This window comes from Phacochoerus africanus, chromosome 7 (genome assembly GCF_016906955.1).
Source record: "Phacochoerus africanus isolate WHEZ1 chromosome 7, ROS_Pafr_v1, whole genome shotgun sequence".
Lineage (NCBI taxonomy): Eukaryota > Metazoa > Chordata > Mammalia > Artiodactyla > Suidae > Phacochoerus > Phacochoerus africanus.
The window spans coordinates 80,031,695-80,058,212 of NC_062550.1; the positions used below are offsets into that span (position 1 = coordinate 80,031,695).

The window sequence follows — 26,518 nt, forward strand, 5'->3', positions numbered from 1 at the left end:
GAGTCTCTAGTTGCATCCATTGTTGCTGCAAATGGCATTGTCCTTTTTTATAGCTGAGTAGTATACTATTGTATATATGTACCACATCTTCTTAATCCATTCATCTGTCATGGACATTTGGGTTGTTTCCACGTCTTGGCTATTGTGAATAGAGCTTCAATGAGCATATGGGTGCATGTATCTTTTTCTTCTCTTCTTTTTTTTTTTTTTGTCATGTGTCTTTTTCAATGAAAATTTTGTCTGAATATATGCCCAGGAGTGGGACTGCTAGATCATATAGTAGTTCTATATTTAGTTTCCTGAGGTACTTCCATACTGTTTTCCATAGTGGTTGTACCCATTTACATTTCCACCAACAGTGAAGGAAGGTTCCCTTTTCTCCACATCCTCTTCAGCATTTGTTGTTTTTTGACTTGTTAGTGGTGGCCACTCTTAACTGGTGTAAGGTGGTACTTCACTGTAGTTTTGATTTGCATTTCTCTAATAATTAGTGATGTTGAGCATTTTTTCATGTGTCCACTGGCCATCCGTATGTCTTCTTTGGAGAAATGTCTGTTTAGGTCTTCTGCCCATTTTTTGATTGGGTTCCTTGTGTTTTGGTGTTGTTGAGTTGTGTGAGTTGTTCGAATATTTTGGAGATTAAACTTTTTTGACTGAATCATTTGCAAAGATTTTCTCCCATTCTGTCGGTTGTCTTTTCATTTTTTAAATGGTTTTCTTTGCTGTGCAGAAGCTTTTGAGTTTAATTAGTTCCTATTGGTTTATTCTTGTCTTTATTGTCATTATTCTAGGAGGTGGGTCAAACAAGATATTGCTGTGATTTATGTCAAAGAACATTCTGCCTGTGTTTTCCTCCAGGGGTTTTATAGTATCTGGCCTTACATTTAGGTCTTTAATCCATTTTGAGTTTATTTTTGTGTATGGTGTTAGAAAATGTTCTAATTTCATTCTCTTAACATGCGGTTGTCCAGTTTTCCCAGAACCATTTATTGAAGAGATTTTCTTCCACTGTATGTCCTTGCCTCCTTTGTCATAGATTAGTTGACTATACATGCTTGGACTTATTTCTGGGATTTCTATCCCATTCCATTGATTTATCTTTCTGTTTTTGTGCCATTACCATATTGCTTTGATGATTTTGGAGTAGTACTCTGAAGTCAGGGAGCCTGATTCCTCCAGGTCCTTTTTTTCTTTTCAATATTGCTTTGGCTATTCAAGGTCTTTTGTGTTTCTATGTAAATTTTAAAATATTTTGTTCTAATTCTGTAAAGAATGTCATTGGTAATTTGATAGGGCTTTTATTGCATCTGTAGATTGCCTTAGGTCATACTGTCATTTTGACTATCTTGATTCTTCCAATCCAAGAGCATGGTATATCTTTCCATCTATTTGTGTTTTCTTTGATTTCTTTCATCAGTGCCTTACAGTTTTTACAGTACAATTCTTTCGTCTCTTTAGGCTAGGTTTATTCCTAGGTATTTTATTCCTTTTGATGTGATGGTACATAGGATGGTTTTGCTAATTTCTCTTTCTGACCTTTCATTGTTAGTATATAGAAATGCAATCAATTTCTGTGTATTAATTTTGTATCCTGTGACTTCACCAAATTCATTGATGAGTTCTAATAATTATCTGGTAGTGTCTTTAGGATTTTCTAGATATAGTATCATGTCATCTGCAAGCAGTGACAGTTTTACTTCTTCTTTTCCAATTTGGATTTCTTTTTTATTTCTTTTTCTTCTCTGACTGTCATGGCTAGGACTTCCAAAACTTTGTTGAGTAATATTGGTGAAAGTGGACATCCTTATCTTGTTCCTGAACTTAGTGGAAATGTTTCATTTTCCACCATTGAGAATGATGCTCGCTGTGGATTTGTCATAAATGGCTTTTATTATATTGAGGTAGTTCCCATCTTTGCCCACTCTCTGGAGAGTTTTTATCAGGAATGGGTGTTGAATTTCGTCAAAAGTTTTTTCTGCATCTATTGAGATGATCATATGGTGTTTTTTTTCAGTTTGTCGATATGGTGTATCACATTGACAGATTTATGGATGTTGAAGAATCCTTGCATCCCTGGGATAAATATTACTTGATCATGGTGTATGGTCTTTTTAATATTTATTTGTATGTGATTTGCTAATATCTTGTTGAGGATTTTTACATCTATGTTCATCAGTGATAGTGGCCTGTAATTTTCTTTTTTTGTGGTATCTTTCTTTGGTTTTGGTATTAGGGTGATGGTGGCTTCATAGAATGAGCTTGGGAGTGTTCCTTCCTCTGCAGTTTTTTGGAAAAGTTTCAGAAGAAGAAATGTTAGTTCTTCTCCGAATATTTGGTAGAACTCAGCAGAGAATCCTTTAGGTCCTAGACTTTTCTTTTTTGGAAGTTTTTTAATCACGTTTTTAATTTCAGCACTTGTGATTGGTTTATTCATATTTTCTATTTCTTCCTGGTTCAGTCTTGGAGGGTTGACTGAACCAGGAAGAAATAGAATCTGTCCATATCTTCTAGGTTGTCCATTTTATTTGCATACTATTGCTCATAGTAGTCTCTCATGATCCTTTGTATTTCTGTAACTTCTCCTTTTTCATTTCTAATTTTATTGATTTGAACCCTCTCCCTTTGTTACTTGATGAGTCTGGCTAAAGGTTTATAATTTTGTTGATCTTTTCAAGGAACCAACTTTTGGTTTCATTGATCTTCTCAATTGTTTGCACTGTCTCTGCGTTATTAATCTCTGCTCTAATCTTTATGATTTCTTTCCTTCTACTAATTTTGGGCTTTGTCTGTTATTCCTTCTCTAGATGTTTAAGGTGTAAATTTAGGTTGTTTATTTGAGTTTTTTCTTCTTTCCTGAGATAAGATTGTATTGCTATAAACTTCCCTTTCAGAACTGCTTTTGCTGTGCCCCATAGGTTTTGGATTGTTGTATCTTCATTGTCATTTGTCTCTAAGTTATCTTTTAATTTCCCATGATTTCTTCAATGATCCATTGGTTGTTGAGTAGCACATTGTTTAGCTTCCAGGAGTTTGTGGTTTTGCTGTGTTGTTGTTTTTTTCCTTGTAGTTGAAGAAATTAAGTATCTTTTAATTTCACTATGAATTCTTCAGTGATCCATTGGTTGTTTAGTAGCATATTGTTTAGCTTCCAGGAGTTTGTGGTTTTGCTGTGTTTTTTTGTTTTTTGGGTTTTTTTTCTTGCAGTTGATTTCTTGTCTCATAGCATTGTGACCAGAGAAAATGCTTGAAATAATTTCAATTTTTTAAAATTTACCAAGGCCTGATCTGTGGCCCAAGATGTGATCTATCCTGGAGAGTGTACCATGTGCACTTGAGAAGAAAGTATACTCTGCTGCTTTGGGATGAAAAGTTCTATAGATATCAGTTAAGTCTATTTGGTCTAGTGTATCATTTAAGGACTGTGTTTCCTTGTTGATTTTATGTCTGGATGTTCTGTCCATTGCATTAAGTGGAGTGTTAAAAAGTGCTCCACTAATACTGTGTTACTGTCAACTTCTGCTTTTATGGCTGTTAGTAGTTGCCTTACATATTGTGGTGCTCCTATGTTGGATGCATATATACTTACAAGTATTATTTCTTCTTCTTGGATTGATCCTTTAATCATTATGTAATGTCCTTCTTTGTCTCTTGTGACCTTCTTTATTTTAAAATCTACTTTGTCTAAGTATTGCTACTCTTGCTTTTCTGTAATTTCCATTTACATGTAATATTTTCTTCTATCCCCTCACTTTAAGATTGTATGTGTCCTTAGATCTGAAGTGGGTCTTTTGTAGGCAGCATATATATGGGTCTTCTTTTTGAATCCATTCAGCCAATCTGTATCTTTTAATTGGAACATTTAATCCATTTACATTCAATGTAATTATGGATAAGTATGTACTTATTGTCATTTACTTAATTTTTTTGATTGATATTTTGGGTCTTTTTTCTTCCCTTCCTCTTTTGTTGTCTTCTCTTGTGATTTGATGATCATGTTTAGCGTTATGTTTGACTTGCTCTTTCTTTTTTATGTGTGAGACCATTATACTTATTTGATTTGTGGTTCTCATTATATTTTGATACATCCATCTCTATGTGTGCAGAATTCTTTCTCCTTGCTGGTCTCATAATTTCAAATGCATTTTCAATGTTCTGCCTTTGTTCTCTCATGCTTACTAGTTTTGATATCATATCTGCCAATGGGTGATTTCCTAGTTTTATACTATCTTTGCCTTTACCAGTGAGCTTTGTGATTTGCAATATTCTTGTTTCTAATTGTGGCTTTTCCTTTTCTGCATAGAGAAGTTCCTTTAGTTGTTGATGTAGAGCTGGTTTGAGGTGCTGGATTCTCTTAGCTTTTGCCTGTCTGTAAAGCTTTTGAACTCTCCATCACATCTGAATGAGAGCTTTGCTGGGTAGAGTATTCTTGGTTCTAGGTTTTTCCTCTTCATTACTTCAAATGTATCTTGCCATTCCCTTCTGCCTTGTAGAGTTTCTGCTGAAAAATCAGCTGTTATCCTTAGTTCCCTTATATGTAATTTGTTGCTTTTCCCTTGTGGCTTTTAATATTTTTTCTTTGAACTTAATTTTTGTCAGTTTGATTAGTATGTGTCTTGCTGTGTTTATTCTTGGGTTTGTTTTGTATGGAATTCTCTGTGCTTCTTCCACTTGAGTGTTTCCTTTCCCATATTTGGGAAATTTTCAGCTATAATTTCTTCAAATATTTTCTCTGGCCCTTTCTCTCTCTCTCTTCTCCTTTTGGAACCCCTATGACGAGAATGTTGGTATGTTTAATGTTATCCCAGAGGTCTCTTAGACACTCAGTTTTTTTCATTTTTTTTTTCTTTCTTTTCTGTAGTAGTGATTTCCACCACTCTGTCTTCCGCCTCATTTATTTGTTCATCTGCCTCTGTTAACTGGCTATTGGTTCCTTCTAGATTACTTTTCACTTAAGCTATTGTGCTGTTTATCTTGCTCTTAAAATCCTCTAGCTCTTTGTTAAACATTTCTTTTAAGTTTTTTAATCCTCTAGGTCTTTGTTAAACATTTCTTTTAAGTTCTTGATGTCTGTGTCCACTCTTTTGCCAAGATCTTGGATCATCTTTACTATCACACTCTGAGTTCTTTGTCAGGTAGATTGCCTTTCTCCTCCTATTTAGTGGGTTTTGTGTGTTTTTGTCTTGTTCCTTTGTCTGAAAGCTGCTTCTTTGTCATCTCATAGTGTCTACCTTTCTGTTAATCATCCCCTTAACAGTTGGTTTGTAGATGCCGAAGCAGGTGCCCAGCCCTGGATTTCTCAGGAGATAGTAGTGGTTCACATGTACCCAGAGCACGTGTTGGGAGCAGCTCTATCACACTTCTCCTGGATCTGAGTGTCTGTGAGGGATAAGGTCTTTGAGGCAGATGGCAGTGATTCACTGTTCACAGGATTGCTTTTGTAGCCCGTGGGGGTAGCAGTGTCTCTTGCAACCCCTCCTGCTTTCAGGGCTATTTTCTGTAGCTTGCCATGTCAGTAGTTTCTCCCATCGCCCTTCCCTTTGCCAGGAAGGTTCTAGGGACTGCTTTCTGAAGCTATGGGGGCAGGTGCCACTATTCTTCCAGCACTCCCCTTACTTGGCCACTCTAGGGATCTCTCTAAAGCTCCAGGATCTGGGGACTTCTCCCTGACTGTTACTGAAATGCTCTCTCTGTATCTGCAGGATGTGTGTTTTTGATGGTCCCTCCCCACAACCATGCTGCTGGTAGAGGTCCCCTCTGTAGCCCCTGCAGATTGGAATGTAGGTTAATGGGCCTCCCATGGCTCCCTTGGTGTGGGATGAGTGTCACTGACATGGGCCTTCACAGGGCCACCAACAGGGGCCCTGTATCTTGTGCTTTTCTCTAGTCGGGCAGCCTGCAGCTCTGGCAGGGAGTGGGCACCAGCAGCCCTCTCTTGGCTCTTTTTGGCACAGATCAGGCGATGCTAGCACGAGCCCCCGCAGAACCTCTGGACGGAGCTACAGCATCTTTGTTTTCCATGATCAAGTAGATTACTGCTCTCAAGGGGAATGGGTGCTGCCACTGACTGCTCTTCTGGCACAGATTGGGCTCCACTAGCCCAAGGACCATCTGCAGGAACCAGAAGCTTCTGTTATTCCCCCAGGTGGTTACTCCACCTGCTCCAAGAAGTCTATAGCCATAAGGGTGGGGCTTCCTCCCAGCTGTTGCTAGGCAGCCACTGCTGCCAAGTAGTTCCCAGAGCTGAAGCAGGCAGTGTCCTGCAACTTGAGACAGTGCATGCAGGGAATAAGGCTGTAGTGGTGGATCCTGTCCCTTCTTTCCAGCACCCCCAAACCATGGTGTCCAGTCTCTAAGCCTGACTGGGTTGCCTCCACTTAGACGCTCTCCACTGTGGCCATCCTGTACTCTAGTCTCTTCAGGCTGTTTCCACATGGCCAGCCCCATTTTTTTCCCACGTAGCTGGCCCAGTTCCCTCCTTGTGTCTGATCTCTTAAGGCCAGAGTTTTAGTTCCCAAGATCTGCTGGCACCTGCTTACAATTGCCCATTGCCCTACTTACCTTTAGCATGGATCATTTGTGGAGGATTCTGTCCTTTTTAACTGCTTGACACCCTTCGTCTAGAGTTCCTCCTCTGTTTTTGGCTGATCTCCTCAATGATGGGGGAACTTCTCCAGGTACAGGAGCTATTCGTCTTTCCAGCTCCCTCCTGGGAGAGCAGGTCCCATCTCTTTGTTTCTTTTTCTCTTGTTGTTCTGCTTTCTTCTTTTTTTTGAGATGGTTTTATAAAGTTTTTCTTGCTCTCTTATAATCCTGAGGTCTTTTGTCAGTTTTCACAAATTTTCTGTGCGAATATTTCCACATACAGTTGTGTTCTCAGTGGCGTAGGTGAGCCTCCCATCCTGCTACTCTGCCATCTTAGACCCACTCCTTTCAGATGCATTTTTAAATTTATTTTTTATTTTTTTGTTTTTTTAGGGCTGCACCCATGGCATATGGAGGTTCCTAGCCAGGGGTCGAATCAGAGCTACAGCTTCTGCCCTACTCTATAGCCACAACAACACGGAATCCAAGCCATGTCTATGACCTACACCACAGCTCATGGCAATGCCAAATCCTTGACCCACTGAGCAAGCCCAGGGATCTAACCTACGTCCTTGTGGATACTAGTCTGGTTTGTTTCCACTGTGCCACAATGGGAACTCCTCGGATGCATTTTTTTTTTAAATTGTAGTTTGTGATTTATTATCATGTGTCTTAAAAACAAAGTCTATTAATTTTTGTAAGTTCTATCTAGGAATCTTGATAAGCTTTTCAGTTTGAGTAGTTTCTAATGCTTGTTTTAAGTTTATTCAAAAGAAGACCATATTACATACAAATGACCTTACCCTTCTTTATACTTTATTCTTTTTCTTGTCCAAGTGCAATGACTAAGACCACTTAAATAAAGCCATTAACACGTAGTAGTCACCACAATATTGATCCTGATTTTGATGGGAATATTTCTAAAATTTTATCATTAAATATCATATTTGCTATAAATTTTGGTAGTTTTCTTTTAAATAGTTAAAGGAGTTTCCTTCTAGTCCTAGATTGCTAAGAGTTTTTTATTTATTTACTTATTTATTTTGGTTTTACTATTCATTTATTTTCTGATCAAATGCCAATGTTAAACAGTATTCAGAAGTTAATTGAACTACTTCTGCTCCTCTGCCTAAAGGTGAAATTACTCAGTTGTTCCAGTGGGTCTAGGATCCTAGTTATCATTGCTTTCTTAATGATTGTTGCAAAGGGGTGATCTTCTGACTCAGTCATCTCAGGGGAGAAAGTATGGATCTTTGAATGACATTCAGACATAATTTTCTAACCTCGCTTGTGACCCTTAAGAGGAAATTTATCTCCATTTTTAAATAGAAATATAGAACAAACAATTTCTAGGAAACTGGAGGATATTTGGTATTCTCCTTCCTTGTTGCAGTTTGTAGTCTGCTAAGAGTTTTTATAATTGGGGTTTTTAATTTATCAAATACTTTTTTATATCAAGTTGATCACATGGCTTTATTTCTCATTAAGTCTTATATGCATTAAATATATGATTATTTGTGGCTAATAAGATGATAACTGGAGTTCCCATTGAAGCTCAGCAGGTTGAAAACCCGACATAGTCTCCATAAGGGTGCGGGTTTGATCTCTGGCCTCTCTCAGTAGGGTAAGGGTCCACTGTTGCTACAAGCTATTGTGTCACAGATATGGCTCAGATCTGATGTTCCTATGACTATAGTGTAGTCTGGCAGCCGCAGCTCTGATTTGACCCCTAGCCCGGGAACTTTCGTATGCCCCATGTGTGGACATAAAAAGAAAAAAAAGATGATAACTAACAATATAGATAACTCAAACATCATTCATTATTGTCTTCAGCATGCATTGTACCATTTTATAGTCATTAGCTTCCTACTTATGCTAATACTGCATTAATACAGTTTATGCATTTCTAATTCTTTAAAAAGTATTTGAGGTCACTTACAGAATATACCAAGAGTAAAAGTAATTGGATGAGGAAGTCAGGGTGACAGAAATGTAAAAGCCAAAAAAATAAAATGAGGCCATGTGTCTAAGTAATAAACAGGATGATTTATTATCAACCATACGGTCTCATTCAGAAGTTAGGTTTCAGCTGCAAGTTTGCCTCTGAGTTTCTTAGTAGCCAGAGAAAAAGATGTTGTCAAATTCATGGTCTGAAGATTCAGTACAACACAAACAAAACTGGTTGTTCAGAAGAAATATAATGTTCTGGTCTAAAGATGCCCCAGAAAGAAATTTATCCTTTGGAGCCTTAAAAAGCAAAAGGCATGGTTGAATTCACTCAGTGTTGGCATACATCCTCCAAATTGGAGGAATAAAGGGATGGCAGAAAGGAATTATGAAGAATAAGAATAGTATTACAAATGTCCTGGAAATAACCTATCTGGCACAAACAGTCCATGAAAAATATTAGGGCAGGTTAAGAAGCAATAATTGCAACCAGTGTTGGGTGGTTTCTCACTCTCAGATAAATTTTGGTAAAAGTTTATCTGTTTTCAGATATGAAATTGGGTTAGTTTTAACTTCTTAATATTTTAGACTAAAACAGTAAGCTCTTTATATTTTTATCTCCTTCCTTTACACTCTACTTGCTTATACTAAGAGTGTAGGTTAGAACTAATGAATTAAATTAGAATCAGCAGTTTCAAATTACAGCTATAAAATGTGTTGCTGGTATAAGCATATTTGGTTTTATTTTTGAGCACTCAGCACAAGAGCAGTGAATCCAAATCTTGCTTCTTATTTCCAAAATGGGAAGTGTCCTTGGGCCTCATTCTTAAAAACAGACAAAGAAGACAGTGAAATCATGAAAAGTAAAATCTGATTATGCCATTGCATCTCAGAAATGTGTAAAGAAGAGAAAACCCTTTTCCTGATTGGTCCTTCTGAATTAATTTTGAATGAAGAAGCTGTCGTTTGCACTGGTCTCAATAGTCACCTGTGTCTCACCTTTTTTAAAAGAATAAAGGGATGGGACAAATAAACTATACTGAATTCTCAAACAGAACAGGCTTGAAAGGAATAAATACTCATAAAAGAACAGCTGCTTATGTGCACAAAAAAGATGTGTCCAAAAAAAACATAGTATTTTTAAAACTTGTCTGATGATAAGAGTTGACTGCTTTGCTTGTTAAGACTCGATTATTCCAGGAGTTCTTGCTGTGGCACAGTGGCACAGTGGGTTAAGGATCCAGTTTTGTCTCTGCAGTAGCTTGGGTCCAATCCTTAGCCCAGTACAGTGGGTTAAGGGTCCAGTGATGCCACGACTGATGTAGGCTGCAGTTGTGGCTCATATTTGATCTGTGGCCCAGGAACTTCCATGTGCCATGGGTGCGCAAAACAAAAACAAAAAACAAACTAGATTATTGTGGGCCCATCCTATAAGTACCAAGTCTGAATCGCCAGAAAAGGAGCCCCGGCATCTGCATTTTTAAGTAATTGCTCCAAGTTGTTCATTTAAGCAGGTAGGTTAGTTTGGAAAACCCTGCCTGAAGTGTTTACAGTAGTTGTCGTAGCAGTGGATAGATAATAGGTGATTTTCCCTTCTTGGAATGTATCTGTTTTCTAAGGTACCATTTGTTTGTTTATTTTTGTAATTACACCAAAAATGTTAATTTAAAAAGAAAGTTGAAAATAAACTTCAGCTAAATATTCACTTCCTTTCTATGTTTATCATTGAGAATGTTTGTTTTCTGTCTCCTCATGAACATAACATTACCCACCTGAGTAAATCCCTTGTCAGATCGGTCCACTAATATTCAATATTTTATCACCAACATGTGAATTGAAATTAAGTCCCAATTAAATAATTTATTCCCACTTACCAAACCTACTTGAGCACATGATATATAACTAATAAGAAGCACTTTGAGTAATTAGTAATTTTTTTTTGCACAAGTTAGGTACCTTCGGTTTCTCATCCATCTTCATAGGCATAAAAAAGATGGGCAAGTCAAAAAATATAATGCTGGCACCATCCGTATTTTGCCTAACAAAGCTAGAGGAATATTTGAAATTAATCTATTCATATATTTCATTAATCCCAACTGATTTATGCTGGTTTATTATCATCACAGTATATTCAGTAATTTTACTTCTTAGACATTGCAACCCCTGCTTTTTATGCATAAAAGCTGGGCGACATAAGAAAATGGTAGAAATTGGTGTTTAAAATCAGTATTATTACTGTTTAATTCACAAGCAAGTCCTTCCCAACAATGACTTTATTAAGGCAAATGAGATGTGTAATCTCAGGTGCTTAGGGGACAGAAAGCTTCCTTAATTATGCTGATCTGTCCTTTGTGATTTTGATTGCTTTATTCTTTATTTCTCTGACAGCTTTATTAACCTCACAAAAAAGATATGAATAACATTCCAGTTTCTGGGGCAGGATAAGTGCTCTCTCGTCCTCCTTTACTTTGAGCCCCCAGTATCTTTCTCCACCGATAGTAATAGAATCACGTGCATGTTTTAGTGTTGGACATAGGGCCCCAATGATTATGGTCAGTTTGAGTTTACTAGAAGCAGGTTAAAAGAAAGATGAAGAAGAACATAGATCCAGGTTGCAGTGCCAATGAATTTGCTCCCCTAGAGACAGAGGAATTTACAGCACAGTCTAGTGTATAACTGGGCGTTTTCAGAGCCAGAGATTGTGGTCTTGTCATTTTGTGCTGCCATCTACATATCATAGACTATATACATAATTTAGATTCTTATATGTAAGAGTTCCAAGGCATATAGTTAGTTTTTTGTAAAAAATTGTGGCCTTGGATTATTCATTTATTCAACAAATATTTATTGAGCAATGGCTGTGTTAGGCAATATGCAGTATTAATTTTCTTTCATTTTTAACACGGAAGACAGCTCTAGTCTAAATTTTTTTAAATGTCAAGAACACTGTTACTTATCCAAGTATAAATAAATTCTATGGAGAAATAAAGCTGATGATTTCATATTAAATAAATTTAAGCAATCTTTTCATAAGTTAGCAGTCTTTTCCTGATATGTGCCTGTTTGACAAACATAGCACATATGCTAATTTACTTTAGCTACCTGACAAACCAAGAAAATGAATTTGATCAGTTTTTAAAATATTCCACTAGTTCTTTGTGACTTGCATGCCAAGGGGAAATAACAAGAACTGTCTTATTAAAGTAACACTAAGGTAATATATTAACACATTTAAGCAAATAAAAATGTCCTTTGATCCAACTATTTAAGTATTTATAGTTAGTGATAAAAAGAGGGCATTATAAACCAACTCCAAGGTCTACCAATGATCAAGGGAAATCAGGTAAATATCTCAGAAGTTCTTTGTAAAGAACTAAATAAGACTAGAATAAGTTAGTACAACTTTTTTTGGAATGTAGTGTGGCAGTACTTATTAAAGGACTTAAAATTGCATATACTCTGCAGCAATTCTGCTTCTAGGACTTTATCCTGAGGAAGATGCACAAAGATTGTTCTACAAGGATTTTCATAATTGTGAAAAATTAGAAACAATGTAAACATCCAACAATTAGTCTGTTTCTGCTTTGTATATACCTTCATTTGTATTATTTTTAGATTCCAAATATAAATGATATCATATAGTGTTTGTCTTTCTCTAACTTATTCTACTAAACATAATATTCTCTAGGTCCGTCAAAGTTACCGCAAATGGCAATATTTTATTCTTTTGTGGCTGAGTAATATTCCAGTGTGTGTGTGTGTGTGTATGCACGCTCATGTATTTACCACATTTTCTTAAGCTTATCGTCCGTTGATGGGCACTTGGGTTACTTCTGTGTCATAGCTATTGTAAATAGTGCTGCTATGAACATTGGGGTGTGCACATCTTTTCAGATTAGAACTTTTGTTTTCTTCCAGATATATACCCAGGAGTGGAATTGCTGGATAATATCATAGTCCTATTTTTAGTTTTTTGAGGAAATGCCATACTTGTTTTCATAGAGGCTGCACCAATTTACATTCCCACCAACAGTGTATAAAGGTTTCCTTTTCTCCACATCCTTGCCAGCATTCGTTATTTGTAGACATTTTGATGATAGCCACTTTGTCAGGTGTGAGGTGATAGCTCATTGTGGTTTTAATTTGCATTTTTCTAATAATTAGTAATGTTGAGCATCTTTTCATGTGCCTGTTGACTCTCTGTATATCTTTGGGAAAATGTCTGTTCAGGTCTTCTCATTTTTGATTGTTATTTGTTTTTTTGATATTGAGTTACATTAACTGTCTATATGTTTTGAATTTTAGCCTCTTATTGGTCACATCATTTGCAAATATTTTCTCCCATTCCAGGGGTTGTCTTTTTGTTTAATTGGTGGTTACCTTGGCTGTGCAGAAGTTTTTAAGTTTGATTAGGTCCTATTTGTTGATTTTTGCTATTTCTTTTGCCTTAGGAGATTGATCTAAGAAAATATTGCTATGATTTATGACAGAGTGTTTCACCTATGTTCTCTTTTAGGAGTTTTATGGTGTCATTCCTATATTTAAACTTTTAAACCACTTTGAGTTTATTTTTGTGTATGATGTGAAGGGAGTGTTCTAATTGCATCGTTCTACATGTAGCTGTCCAGCTTACCACTTGTTGAACAAACTGTCTTTTCTCCATTGTATATTCTTGCCTCCTTTATCATAGATTAATTGACCATAAGTGCATGGATTTATTTCTGGGCTCTTGATTCTGTCCCATTGCTCTATAGCTTTTTTGGGGGCACTAATACCATGCTATTTTGATTATTGTAGCTTTGTAGTACAGTATGAAGTTTAGAAGTGTTATACCTCCAGGTTTGTTCTTGTTTTCTCAGGATTGCTTTGGCAATTTCTGTGTTTTGTGTGATTCCATATACATTTAGGATTATTTGTTCTAGTTCTGTGAAAAGTATCATGGGTATTTTGTTGGAGATTGCACTAAATTTGTAGATTGTTTTGAGTAGTATGACCATTTTAACAATATTCATTCTTTCTTCAGAGAATGAAAAGGATATACATCCATCAGATATCAAAGAAGGTAGTCTGAGGAACAGGACAACCTAGTGGTATACAGAGTCAAGAAGAGGAAAGGTTAGGGAGTTCTGGTTGTGGCTCAGTGGGTTTAGAACCCAACTAGTATCCATGAGGATACAGGTTCAGTCCCTAGTCTCACTCAGTGGGTTAAGGATCCAGCATTGCTAGAAGCTGCAGCATAAGTTGCAGATGCTGCGTGGACCTGGTGTTGCCATGGCTGTGGCGTAGGATAGCAGCTGCAGCTCTGATTCAACCCCTAACCCCAGGAACTTCTGTATGCCACAGGGACAGCCCTAAAATGAAAAAAGCAAAAGGGGGGGTGGTGGAGGACTAAATGACTGAAATTTAAGATTCATTTCCTGGAGTTCCTATAAAATGGTGTCATTGGCCTCCCACTGGAGGAATTAAAATGTCACTGGGTACGCATTGTGGAAGCCAGGTGGGTTAGGGCTGCCTATTCTTGTTCAGAAATTTGGCATTTAAAAAAAAAAAAAAAAAAGAGGTAAGCTTCTGAGTCACTAAGGCTTACAGGATAGAGAAGATTTTTTTTTTTTTTTTTTAAGAAATAAAAGCAGTTGAGCATATTTGAAGGTAAAGAAAGATAATGATGGCTAACATGTGCACAGGGTTTATTAGGTGTCAAGCATCATGCTGAAGACTTTATACCCATGATTGCATTTAATCCTTAAGAAAAATCCTCAGGATGAAGCTATTTCTTGTCTCATCTTTGAGATGAAGCCACTAATGCTTGCAGAGTTTAAGTTATTTGCCCAACGTCAGAGTGCTGGCAAATGGCAGAACTGGGGTTTGAATTTTGACTCAGAATCTAACCATTATGCCTCAAAATAAAAAGGAAACCAAGACTATAAGAGCTGAAGGGGGCAGTTGGTAAACTAAAATCTGAGAGGATGGAATTCCCATCGTGGCTCAGTGGTTAACAAATCCAACTAGGAACTATGAGGTTGTGGGTTCGATCCCTGGCCTCGTTCAGTGGGTTAAGGATCCAGCGTTGCTGTGAGCTGTGGTGTAGGTCACAGAAGTGGCTCAGATCCCGCGTTGCTATGGCTGTGGTGTAGGCTGGCGGCTACAGCTCCGATTAGACCCCTAGCCTGGGAACCTCCATATGCCGCAGGTGCGGCTCTAGGAAAGGCAAAAAGACTAAATAAATAAATAAGTAAATAAATAAAATCTGAGAGGAGAGAGTCCCACAAAAGTGATGAGGGGTAGGAGAAATTGACAAATCAATTGAGAAATCCCACAGAAGAGGAACAGCGTCTAAATGCACTATGTGGCTTGTGGCAGTCATGGCTGAGGCAGCTGGCACAACCAAGATAGGAGTGGTTTGCATTTGGTAGGTGCGATGACAGTACTACCCACTTGGGGGGCTGGTTCTTTCCAGGGTCTCTAAACTGGCACCATTTTGTCATCTCATAATGCAGATACCAAGGGGTCTGGAAATCTCTTCCTGCTCTGGATACCCTGGAGCTATCTGGTGCTGACACACTCCAGAATTATACTGTGTTTCTCCTTCTCCGTCATGTCCTGTAATTGCCCATAATTAAAAGTTCGTGGAACATGTTGAGGGGTGCAGGATAGAGGAGCCCAGCTGTTGCACCGTGGTCATTTGTATTCCTTTGTCAATTCCCGCATAGCAAGCAGCCATCGACCCACCATCCACTCAATTTATTCATTCTTTCACTGGACATTTATTGCATGTATCTTCCCTTTCAAGCCAGTTCTAAGTGCTGAGGATCTCAAGATTAAAAGACAAGCAGCTCTAGGGGCAGGAATGGTAACGGAAGAGCAGCCTGGGCGGAGGTGGGATTTAATATTCTGAAAGAGGGAAACATTTAAGGTGTTTGTTGGCTGAGCAAGAACAACAGAGATTAAAGACCGAAGAAAAGAGGAGGAGGTCTTGCCAAAGCAAGCTCAGGAAAAAGAGAGGGAAAAGGGTGTCATCTCCTGATACCAGGAAGAGAGTCAGCGTCCATCTATTGAGAAGTTGCAAGAAAGGCACGTGCAGCGCTTAGCATGAGGGGCTGCATTTGGCTGAGGAAGGAGGCGAGGGCACTTGCAGAGTCTGCTGGGCTGGGAGTGAAGTCTGGAATGCAAGAATCACCTTCAGAGTTTGGAACCGATTCCCAGTGGAGGAGAGGAGCCAGGAGAGAGACAGTTGTGCGCCCTGGTGGGCCTGTGATGGGAACCATGGAACTCCAATGAGGCCAGTTAACGTAGTCATGTGGTTGCTTTTTACCATCTCTTACTTGTCCACACACCCGTTAAGCCACAGGAGAAGCCTTTCTTTTGACTGATTTTCCTAGTCTTCCAAATAGAAGGACATTTTGCTCATAAGAGCTAAAATCCGTGGGTCTGAGCCTTCACGGCTTATTCATTTGGGGGATGTAGTGTTCGCTGGTTTTCTCTCAGTGACTACTGTCTGTTCAACTTGTAACAAGCAATTAAATGCGTTATATTTGTAAAGTTCTTAGTGTCTGGCATGGTGCAAGTACAATATAACTATTAAATATATTCTAATAAAGCAATATTCTGTTTCTCATACTTCTACAAACTATCTGAGGGATTCCACTGGGACTCACATTGAGTCAAATGCCAAGTGTCTTTTTTTCACCGTTTGACCTTTGGCTTTTCTCATGCAGCATCTACTTGACATTCATTGGGTGCCTTCCAAGTTCTAGGCACTGTCTGTAGACAGCACCTCAGCACCCCCTCTGCCTATCACAGTTAGCAAATCATGAATGGTGTTCCCTGGGCAGAGTAGCCTGATTACTTGACCCACTGGATTTCCTAGGCTTTGACCCTGTAACTCCTTTCTACCTTGTTAACTGCTCAAGTTCAAAAATAATTTTATTTATTTATTTATTTTTGTGGCTTGCACCCATGGCATATGGAAATTACTCAACCAGCCAGGGATCGAATCCACACCTCTGCAGAGACCTGAAACTGCTGCAGTTGGATTCTTAACACACTGCATCATGGTGGAAACTCTAATTTTTGGGGGGGGTGGGGTGCTTTTCTAAGGCTGCACCTACGGCATATGAAGATTCCCAGGCTAGGGGTTCAATTGGAGCTGTAGCCACCAGCCTACACCACAGCCACAGCAACGCGGGATCAGAGCTGCATCTGCCACCTACACCATAGCTCACGGCAACGCCGGATCCTCAACCCACTGAGCGAGGCCAGGGATCGAACGCGCAACCTCATGGTTCCTCGGATTCGTTTCTGCTGCACCATGACAGAACTCTGGAAACTCTAATTTTAATGCAGCTTTTTCAGTTGTCTTCAGTGGGAGAATTGATCCAGTTCAACCTCCTGTGATTATTAGAGATAGATGTTCTAGTGAGGTTTTCTTCCTTCTACAGGTGATGAAAATGAGGCAGGGAGTTTAGGTTTCCTGCCAGGGGTCAAAGAGCTAATAAGAAATGGCATCAGTTTTTAACCCAGGCTGTCTGGTTTCAGACCCTGTGTGCTTAACCCCTGTGTCCACTCATTTTCTTCTTTTCTTTCTTTTTTTCTTTCGAAGACACAGTGCAAATAGCTTTTTTTTATTTTGATTGATTGTTGATTGATTTTTGCTTTTTCGGGGCTGCATGTGGATGTTCCCAGACTAGGAGGTGGAATTAGAGCTACAGCCATCAGCCTACACCACAGCTCACGGCAACACCGGATCCCCGACCCACTGAGCAAGGCCAGGGATCAAACCCGCACCCTCATGGATACTAGTTGTATTTGCTTCTGCTGTGCCACAACCGGAAGTCCTCCTTTTCTTCTTTTCTTAAAACAGCATAACTTCCTCATCAAAAGCATTCTTTTAAAAGGTCAAACAAGTCTCTACCTTTACATGCTTCCCTTACCAGTTAGGACACACCTTGGCGAAAGCCAGCTGGAATTTAATATCAATAAATATAGTATCTTCTTTTTTTTCCCTAGCCGCCCTGTGTAGGGATCTCAGCTTATATGTGGGATCTCAGTTCCCAAACCAAGGATTGAACCCTGGCCACGGCAGCAAAAGTACCTGATCCTGGCCACTAAGCCACCAGGGAACTCCTACGAAATCTTTTTCAATGGTCATATAACATGGACAGGCATGTTATAAATTAATTAGTTTCCTATTTTTGAAGATCGAGTCATTTTTTATAGCTTCACAAACATTTCAATCTTGCAGAGAGAAAAATTTCTTTGCGTTTAAGCAAAATTGTCTGTGTCATTTTATTGAATTTGGTCAAGGCATCCAGAGGTAAAAAATACCACATCTATTTGAATGTCTGCTAAAGAAACAAAATTTTAAAAATCTGGAATGTCAGATCAGGATCAGGACTATAATTCTGATAAATGTCGTCAGTGAATGAGACTCAGAAAAAAATGCCTCTTTTACGCAAAACTTCTTATAAGAAAGAGAAAAAAAAATCCTTGGAATTGTATCAAAGCCAGAGACTTTTATGCACATCAAATGACTGAAACCCATGGGGTCAACCAAAGGCCTTCCAGGGTGCCAAGGGAACCCAGTTATTCTTCACGGCATTGCAGCTGAGAAATCCAACACCCACAAATAAACAGCAGCAACAGAGCAAATGTATCTCTTTATCAGGTTCAAATTGGTTTGCTGTTTATTTTTTCATTAAAAAAAAAAAAAAAAACCACTGTTTTGTTCCCTTGGTAGAAGGTCTAACATATTTTCCAATTTCTTTTGACAGAGAAAAAGGCAAGCCTATGAATCTAACCTCATGTGTGATGGCCTGCAGCTGGAAGCAACCAGATCGGTAAATGTCAGTCCCTTTCCAACCATGGGCTGACCATTGCTCCTGGGAACCTGCAGGTCACTTGGAATGCTGGAATGGCACTTCAAACCTGTAACTCCAGCCATGCCTCAGTTGTAGGCTGGGAGAGAAATCAGTCGAAATCTGCATTCTAGAATATATGTTTGTTTCTGATCAAAGCCAGCAGATCTTTTTTAATAGCCAAGGAGTATAATAATAAATATATGTATAAATGTTTTTATTCCAGAACCTTTTTAAAGATGTTTTTATGATACAAACTATAGATTTCCAAAAAATTGGAAAATATAGGAATAGTGGAATTGAAAATCACCTATACCTTTTTAATCCATAAATAATCTTGTAGTCCTTCTAAATTTTTTTGTTCAAATATATACATTTTTCTCTTCCAAAAGGGAAATTATTAATTCATTTTTTTAACTGGCTTTTCCCCCCTTTATTATATAGTAAATGGATTTCTATATCATTAAATATATGATTCTTTTAAATCCTTTTTAATGGCCATGTAATATGATATTGAACAGATATATAGTAAATTGAACAGTCCTAGGTTAAGAAATTTTTAAAATCATCATTGTAATAACACTGCAATGAATATTCTAGTGTTTTTATTTTTAGTTACTAATTTGAACTAAAAACGTGTTTTCTTCATCTAAAATATTGGTAATTTTATGAAAGAAAAGTAAGGATTTTAACTATTTTCTCAGTAATTCGAACTAAGAAATTATCCTCAAAGCAAAAACTCATGATAGTTTGCAAAATATAATCTATTTTGATTATATTTTCACTTTTACCAGTTAATGTGTGTGTGTGTGTTTGCACATGTGTATTTTAACTACCAGCAACCTAAGGAAAATCTGTTTTAAAATTGTCAAAAATAGTTGGTTTGGTTTTCTGGCTTGTGTTTTTATTCTTCCAATATAGCTTTTGGATGACAAGCTGGTATTTGTAAAAGTACATGCTCCATGGGAGGTGCTGTGTACATATGCTGAGATAATGCACATCAAATTGCCTCTGAAACCCAATGATCTGAAGACCCGGTCCTCAGCCTTCGACAATTTCAACTGGTTTACCAAAGTCCTCCAAGTAGATGAAAGTATCATCAAGCCAGAGCAAGAGTTTTTCACTGCTCCATTTGAGAAGAACCGTATGAATGACTTTTATATTCAAGATAGAGATACGTTCTTCAATCCAGCCACCAGAAGCCGCATTGTAAGTCCAAACCCAATTTAGCTGCTGTCTTGGGGTGATTTAGAACCTGCTATTGAATAATTAGTGCCTTGGTTTGGTTGATTTAGTTTGGTTTTTAAAACTGCCACAAAAAGAAAAAGAAATATGCCTACAGATTCCTCTTAGGCCAGTTACACTGTATAAACCACACATTCTATTTTGGAATCTTTTTAGGTTTACTTCATCCTTTCTCGGGTCAATTATCAAGTAATCAACAATGTAAAAAAGTTTGGGATCAACAGACTCGTAAGCTCTGGGATCTACAAGGCAGCTTTCCCTCTCCATGATGTAAGTCACGTGGCAAACATGAAATAAAATGCTGGTGTGTACTCCAGGGTTAGCAGGGAAGGGCTGAGCTTCCTGACCTTGTTTCTGCTTAGGGAAATGAAGACAATGTATCACAAGATGACAAGCTCTTTTTAGGGCGGGAATATGTTGTGCTGTTCACTGCTGAATCTAAGCACGGGGAAGGCCCTCAATTTAAAAGAGTGAATGAATGAGTGAATGAATGAATGAACAAGGAACAAACAGTAGCTCTCCTATAGTTAATGTGGAGAGGGGTGTTAGATGAGCCGTTAAGAGCATTGACTCAGTCTTGAAACACCTGCTGTGCCACTTTCTAGCTGGATGACCTTGTGAAAGTCATTTAGCCTCTCCTTTTGTCAATGTGCTCGTCAATAAAATGGGGCTAACAATAGCACCTACCTCATAGAGTTGTTATGAGGATCAGTTAATCCATGTCAATGTCAGAACAGTCCCTGTCATATATAGTAAGTACTATATATCCATCAGCTATTTTCATAACTAGCGACATGTTATTATCAACCAGAGAAGTATTAGCTCTTTGTAAGAAAAATACATGTTAGACTGTTTCATTTATCATTTTTTCTAATGCAACCTCCCTCCAGTCCCCCAAATACCATTTTCAAACTGTGCACTGAAATATCACAGGGATTTTAAAAATGCATCTGTCAGGGTTCTTGTCATGATGGCCATACAGCAGACTGTTGACATTTTTTAAGGACTATATTCTGAGATGACGGCCACCCCTCAAATTCAAGAGCACCTTTCTTGCTTATAACATCTCTCATGAAGTGAAATTTTTAAAATGTGACTATTTCAGATCCTTAATGATTCCATAAATTCAAGAATATTACATCTAAGCTCTTTAAATAAATTGTCATTGAAATAAATCAAATACTGTATTATATTACACTGTTACTTTGTTGTATTCACTATCAATTTATCTGAATCTCTAAGACCAAAGAAAGCAAAGACCGAGACCGATAATTGCTTCTGTGTCATACATGTATTTGCAGATGAAGACAATATTGAAATGTACTGTGTAGGATCATAAAACTGGAACACCAGACAGCTACTTGATACGCAGACATAGAGAACAGGGAGCCTGGTACAGAGAAGCAGGTGCTGAGCTTCCTAGCTAAGAGACTCAATGTAGCAGTGCACCCTGACAGTCCATGTGTTTTATATTTGTCCCCCAGCAAAATTAGCAAGGAGAGCATGACAGGAACTTTGGGGACACTTGCTATAGCCGTCATGATTATTAATATGGGACACCAAGGTTCTGTAGTATTCGGCTGGCATCTGCCAATGCCCAGTTCTTTTCCACTAGATCCTCTTGTAATTGCTCTGGGCCCTTGTCCAGGCTAAGGAATGATCTCATGTAGTATTTGGAAAGGAAGTAAGTGGAGATCAGAACCCATGTTAAGGCTCGGCGGGTGAGGCTCTGGTTCTAGTACAGGAGGAGGGCACATGAGTCAGGTGGGAAGAAGAGTGATTGAATTTAAGCAGAGACAGGGAGTTTGGTTTCCTGAATAAGCTAAATGTATAACATCATGCCAGGCTTTTTTGGTTGTTTACATTCTATGTGTAGTCACAGAATAATTGCTAAACTGTGGGACAAAAAAAAAGCCTGATTTTTAGATTGGATTCTGCCACTAACCAGCCAAGGCCCCGGTTCCCCCGGGTGTCCAAAGAGGGGCCTGGACTGTCAGATGTTCCTCTACTGCGGCAGTTTGGGCACTTGGAGCAGCCCAGTTCTTTAGTTGTTTAGGACTGGCCCAATTATAGGACATGCAGCATCCACAGGCCTCTCACCAATTGCCTGCGGTGGTCCCACAGGATTGTAACAACCAAGCATTCCTTTCCACCCACATTCGCAAATGGCCCTCACGGGGTTAGTATTACTCCCGGTTGAGAATTGCTAAAAATGCCATGGTGCTTCCATCCCTTGCAGCAGATGAGGGCCTCGTATTTACAAATGATCGTGAAGCTTTAGCACCACATTCAGTCAGCAGAACACATGGTGTTGGTGAGGTTCACTTGTTCTCTTTTGCTTTCCAGTGCAACTTTAGCCATCCATCCGAGGATCTCAGCTGCCCCAATGAGCGGTACCTTCTGTACAGAGAGTGGGCTCATCCTCGAAGCATATACAAAAAGCAGCCCTTGGATCTTATTAGGTGAGTTGTTGTAGAGGACACTCCAACAGGAAGGGCTCAGGGTTTGCCCTTAAGGCATTTAAGTGTGACAGTCCTCCAAGACTGTTACCAACCAGGGAGGCTCACCTGGAGCTCTGAGCTCCGTTAGGTGGGCATGGCTGATGGAGTCATTGCCCATGTGGCTCATTCTCCAGCCCCTTCTTCTCCCGGCAGTCCTATGATATCGCACAGCTCCAATCCCATGGTTGGTGTTTCAGCCTGGCCAGTTCCCATCCAGAGCCATCTCAATTGCATAAACCGTCTGGGGGTCTACCGTGACTTACAGACACTCCTATCTTGAGAAATTCCAAGGCTTTCGAGGTTACCTCCCAGGAACAAGGATCAAAGACCCCCACCATATTCTTCATTAAGTAGGAATTAAGGTTGTATTTAGCTTAAATTGTATAAAAGGAGATACACATTTTCACTGCATTCCTGTATCTGCTATTAGATACTGTTTCCCTGTACCATATGAATAGAATGTCTTGCCCAGCATTTGTCTTCCTGAAGCATCAACATTGGCTACTCTCCAGAAGCTTATGTTGTTTGGGCAAGGCTGCTGGACAGAGAGACCAGGAACAACTAAATAGGAATTCCTGTTGTGGGTTAAGAATCTGACTTCAGCAGCTCTGGTCACTGTGGAAGCTCGGGTTTGATTCCTAACCTGGGAACTTCCATATGCCATGGGTGTGGCCATAAAAAAAAAAAAAAGAACAACTAAACAAACAAAAATAAGTAAATGAAATTTCCTATGGCAATGAAGAAAGTAACAGTGATGAGATGGGGAGGGGATGGGGGAAGTGAGTCACGGAAGTTGTCTCTTAACACCTGCACACACCCAGGCTCTGCTTGGCTCCAGGTGCCTAAAACAGGTTGTATATGGCACTAAGAATAACCCTGCTTGAAACATTTGCCATATGTTTCATTTTAGGGCTTTGGTCTTGAGGCTGGAGACTGGTGTCACACACCAGTATTGCCTGTTTGCTGATCCTGCTCTGCCCCAACTTCTACCCAACTTCAATCCATTTTACAAATAGAATAAACTGCTGCGAGAATAAATCCCTCAGTTGTTGCTCTCACTATATCACTTCCTCACTGAAGAAATTACAATGTCAGAGAAAGAGAAATATATGAGATCACTAATATGTGGAACCTAATGAAAATGATACAAAAGAACCTATTCATGAAACAGAAACAGATTCAAAGATTTCAAAACGAAACTTACGGTTACCGAGGGGGAGACATTGCTGGGAGGGATAAAGTGGGAGGTTGGGATTGACATATACACAACTACATATGGAATAGATGTGTAACAGGGGCCTACTCTATAGCACAGAGAAATCTGCTTAATACTCCGTAGTACCTGTATGGGAAAATAATCTGAAAAGGAAGGGATATATGTGTATGTATAACTGAATCACTTTGTTGTACACTTGAAACTAACACAACATTGTAAGTCAACTATACTCCAGCAAAACTTTAAAAAAAGAAGAAGAAACACATTGTCTTTGCGTAGGTGGCATGGGAGCTGAGATTTGGATAGTGAAAAGGACCCAGTACTTTGAGGATTTGGAAGAAGTCGTTCCAGGAATAGAGGCAGCTGGTACAGTGGCTCCCAGACACAAAGACACTTGGCAAATTTGAGGCAATACTGAAAACCAGTGTTGATGAGATGGTGAAAGAGGAGACACAAGGTTAGCAGGATACCAGGAGCCCAGGAAGGAGTGTAGCTGTCAGTGCCGTGAGAAGCAGTTGTAATCTCTTAAGCATTCCAGTAATTTTATCTGGCTCACATTTTGCAAAGATAGTGTGGACAGTGGTTTTAAGGGGGCACAGAAAGGGAGACCCAGTGGGAGGCTGTTAGAGCAAGCGCCCTGAGAGTTCACGGGAGGAAGTGTGGGATGTGTTTGGGGAGTAGAGATGGCAGGATGTGGCTATGGATTGGATGCTGAGGTTCCTGTTCTTTCTCCGTGCCTCCCACCTACTTGGGAAAACCTCTTGACCTTAAAAGTGAGAGTTTAAAACACCAAGAATTTCCATTTTGTTTTATTTTGCATTTCAAACATACGTAAAAGTAGAGAGAACAGTACAGCAAATCTGTCTGTGTCTGGCACCCAGCTCCAAACATTATAAACTCATAGTCACTGTTGATTCAGCTTTACCCCACTGGGTCATTTGGAAGAAAATTCCAAATAGCATAGCATTTCCTTAGTAAAATGAACATGATAAGATCTCTTTTTAACACAACCAGGATACTCCTTTTGTCTAAAGTCATGAAACGATCAGAATTCATGTTTTCCTGATTGTCAGGGAAAAAATATAATAGTTTTTTGGTTGAAATCAGGATCCAAACAAGATCCAGATGTTGCAGCTAATATATCTCACAAATGGCTTCTAATCTATAATTTTCCTATTTCTTTCTTGTTCTCCTTCCAATTGTCGAGGGCTTACTATATTTTCCATTTGGGTGATTTCATTCTGCCCTGTGGTGTTAGACTTGTTTCTCTGTCCTCTATATTTGCTTTAGCTAAGTAACTTGATCCTCACCTAAAAGCTTGATCAGACTGAGGTTTGACTTTGTGCATGAATACTTGTGTGAGTTTTGCACGTCTATCGAGAGGTACATAATGTCCAGTTTAGCTCTCTTTTGTGATGATAGCAGCCATTAATGACTGTTGCCTAAACTCATCATTTTGTAAGGGATTTTATTTCATTTGGTCATACTCTAATTTCCTCCTCCATTAATAGCTGGATTAGAATCATGAAGAGGCATTTTCTCTCATGAACCCTGGCTATCCTGTAGGATAAAATTTTAAAAGAAGATGTTCATATATACAGTAAATATTTGAAATTGATATTTATATCAGGTTTCCCTTTATTTTTATTTTATGTTAAACCTATGGGATTTGACAACATGGTGATGAGTTTGATGGCTTTTTAATCAGATTATTTATTTAGTCTTTCACTTTTCTGTAAAGAAAAGAGTTTCCTCACTGTCTTAAGTCTCTTTTGCTAAGGAAATTACATTTAACTATTCCCTGTTCCTGATCCACATTTTCCCTTTGTTGCTTCCCATCAGTAAACCTTTGAGAGCATTCAGGCTATCACACGTTCATCTCTGGTCCCCAGGGATAAGCAGAGGGAAAATGAACTCTTCCAAAAAGTAAACCCTCAAACCAGAAAGAGTAACCTGGAGGAAACAGGGGGAAAAAATAAAAAGTTTCTCCCAACACTCTCTTAGAGTGATAAAAGAAGATATGGTATCCACAATACAAAGACAGGATTCTGTTGAAGAAGGATGATTCTGGGAATAAAATGTAGCTCTTAGAAATTAAACATATGATAGAAGAGAGAAAACCCAACTGCAGTGTTAAAAAAAAAAAAAAGTGGAAGAAATTTTACGGAAAATAGAGCAAAAATACAAAAAAGTAGGGGAAAAAGGGGGAAAAAAGAAAAGCTTTTAAACCAGTCCAGGACATGCAATGAACAAATAATAGGAGTGCTAAAAAATAAGGACAGAGAAAATGTAAGGAGGAAATAAGAGAAATACTTCAGGACAAGTCTCTGAAGACCTGTACTGAAGCAGTGTGCACCGGGTGGATGGAGAATGAACACAGAGCCAGCAAGTCACTGCAACATGATCTCTCAGATTCTAGAGACAGAAGATCCTACGAGCCTCCAGAAAGAAAACCAGGCTTTGTACAAAGGAGCTAGACTCAGAATAGCATTGAATGTCTCAACAGAAACTCTTCAGGGTACTCAGAAAGAGAGCCATAACTTCATCTTTCTAAGGAAGGTGGCTTTTGGGGTTTTGGTTTTTAAGGTTTGGTTTTGTTTTGTTTTGTTTTAGTCTTTTTAAGGCCACACCTGCAATATATGGGAGTTCCCAGGCCAGAGTCGAATCAGAGCTGCAGCTGCCAGCCTACACCAGAGCCACAGCAATGCTAGATCCAAGGTGCATCTGTGACCTACACTACAGCTTATGGCAATGCTAGATCCTTAACCCACTGAGCAAGGCCAGGGATCGAACCCATGTCCTCATGGATGCTAATCAGGTTCGTTACTGTTGACCCACAATGGGAACTCCAGGAAAGTGGTTTTTTAAATTTACTCTTCCATATATGGCCAAAGTGTTAATTAAGTGCAAGGAATTTTCACAATTTAAACATGCAAAGTAATGGAGGAGGTACTCCACCAAGAAAAAGACATGGATTCAGTAAATGGGGACTCCCAACCCAAGAGAGGGAGAGGGAGAGCCTGGATGCCAGCTCTAAGGCACGGCTCCCAAGTCGTTAACCCAGGTGGCAGGGATCTGAAGAGATTCACTTAAGGAGATGAAATTGATAGACTGCCTCATGTTTTAGAAAGTAGCAAGAAAGTTACACCTTAGGAGAATGTCTGGAGTTGAAT

General features: G+C 38.9%; 1 protein-coding gene across 2 annotated transcripts in view; it reads left to right on the forward strand.

The window, feature by feature from the left end:
- The window catches only part of ANO6 (anoctamin 6), a 223,348-nt gene that overhangs the window by 132,351 nt on the left and 64,479 nt on the right, over positions 1 to 26,518 (forward strand). For both annotated transcript variants that reach the window (XM_047788025.1, XM_047788026.1), the window contains 4 exons: positions 18,300 to 18,365; positions 19,305 to 19,592; positions 19,785 to 19,898; positions 21,975 to 22,090. In XM_047788025.1, coding sequence (XP_047643981.1) covers positions 18,300 to 18,365; positions 19,305 to 19,592; positions 19,785 to 19,898; positions 21,975 to 22,090 — 584 coding nt within the window. The remainder of the gene's footprint in view (positions 1 to 18,299; positions 18,366 to 19,304; positions 19,593 to 19,784; positions 19,899 to 21,974; positions 22,091 to 26,518) is intronic.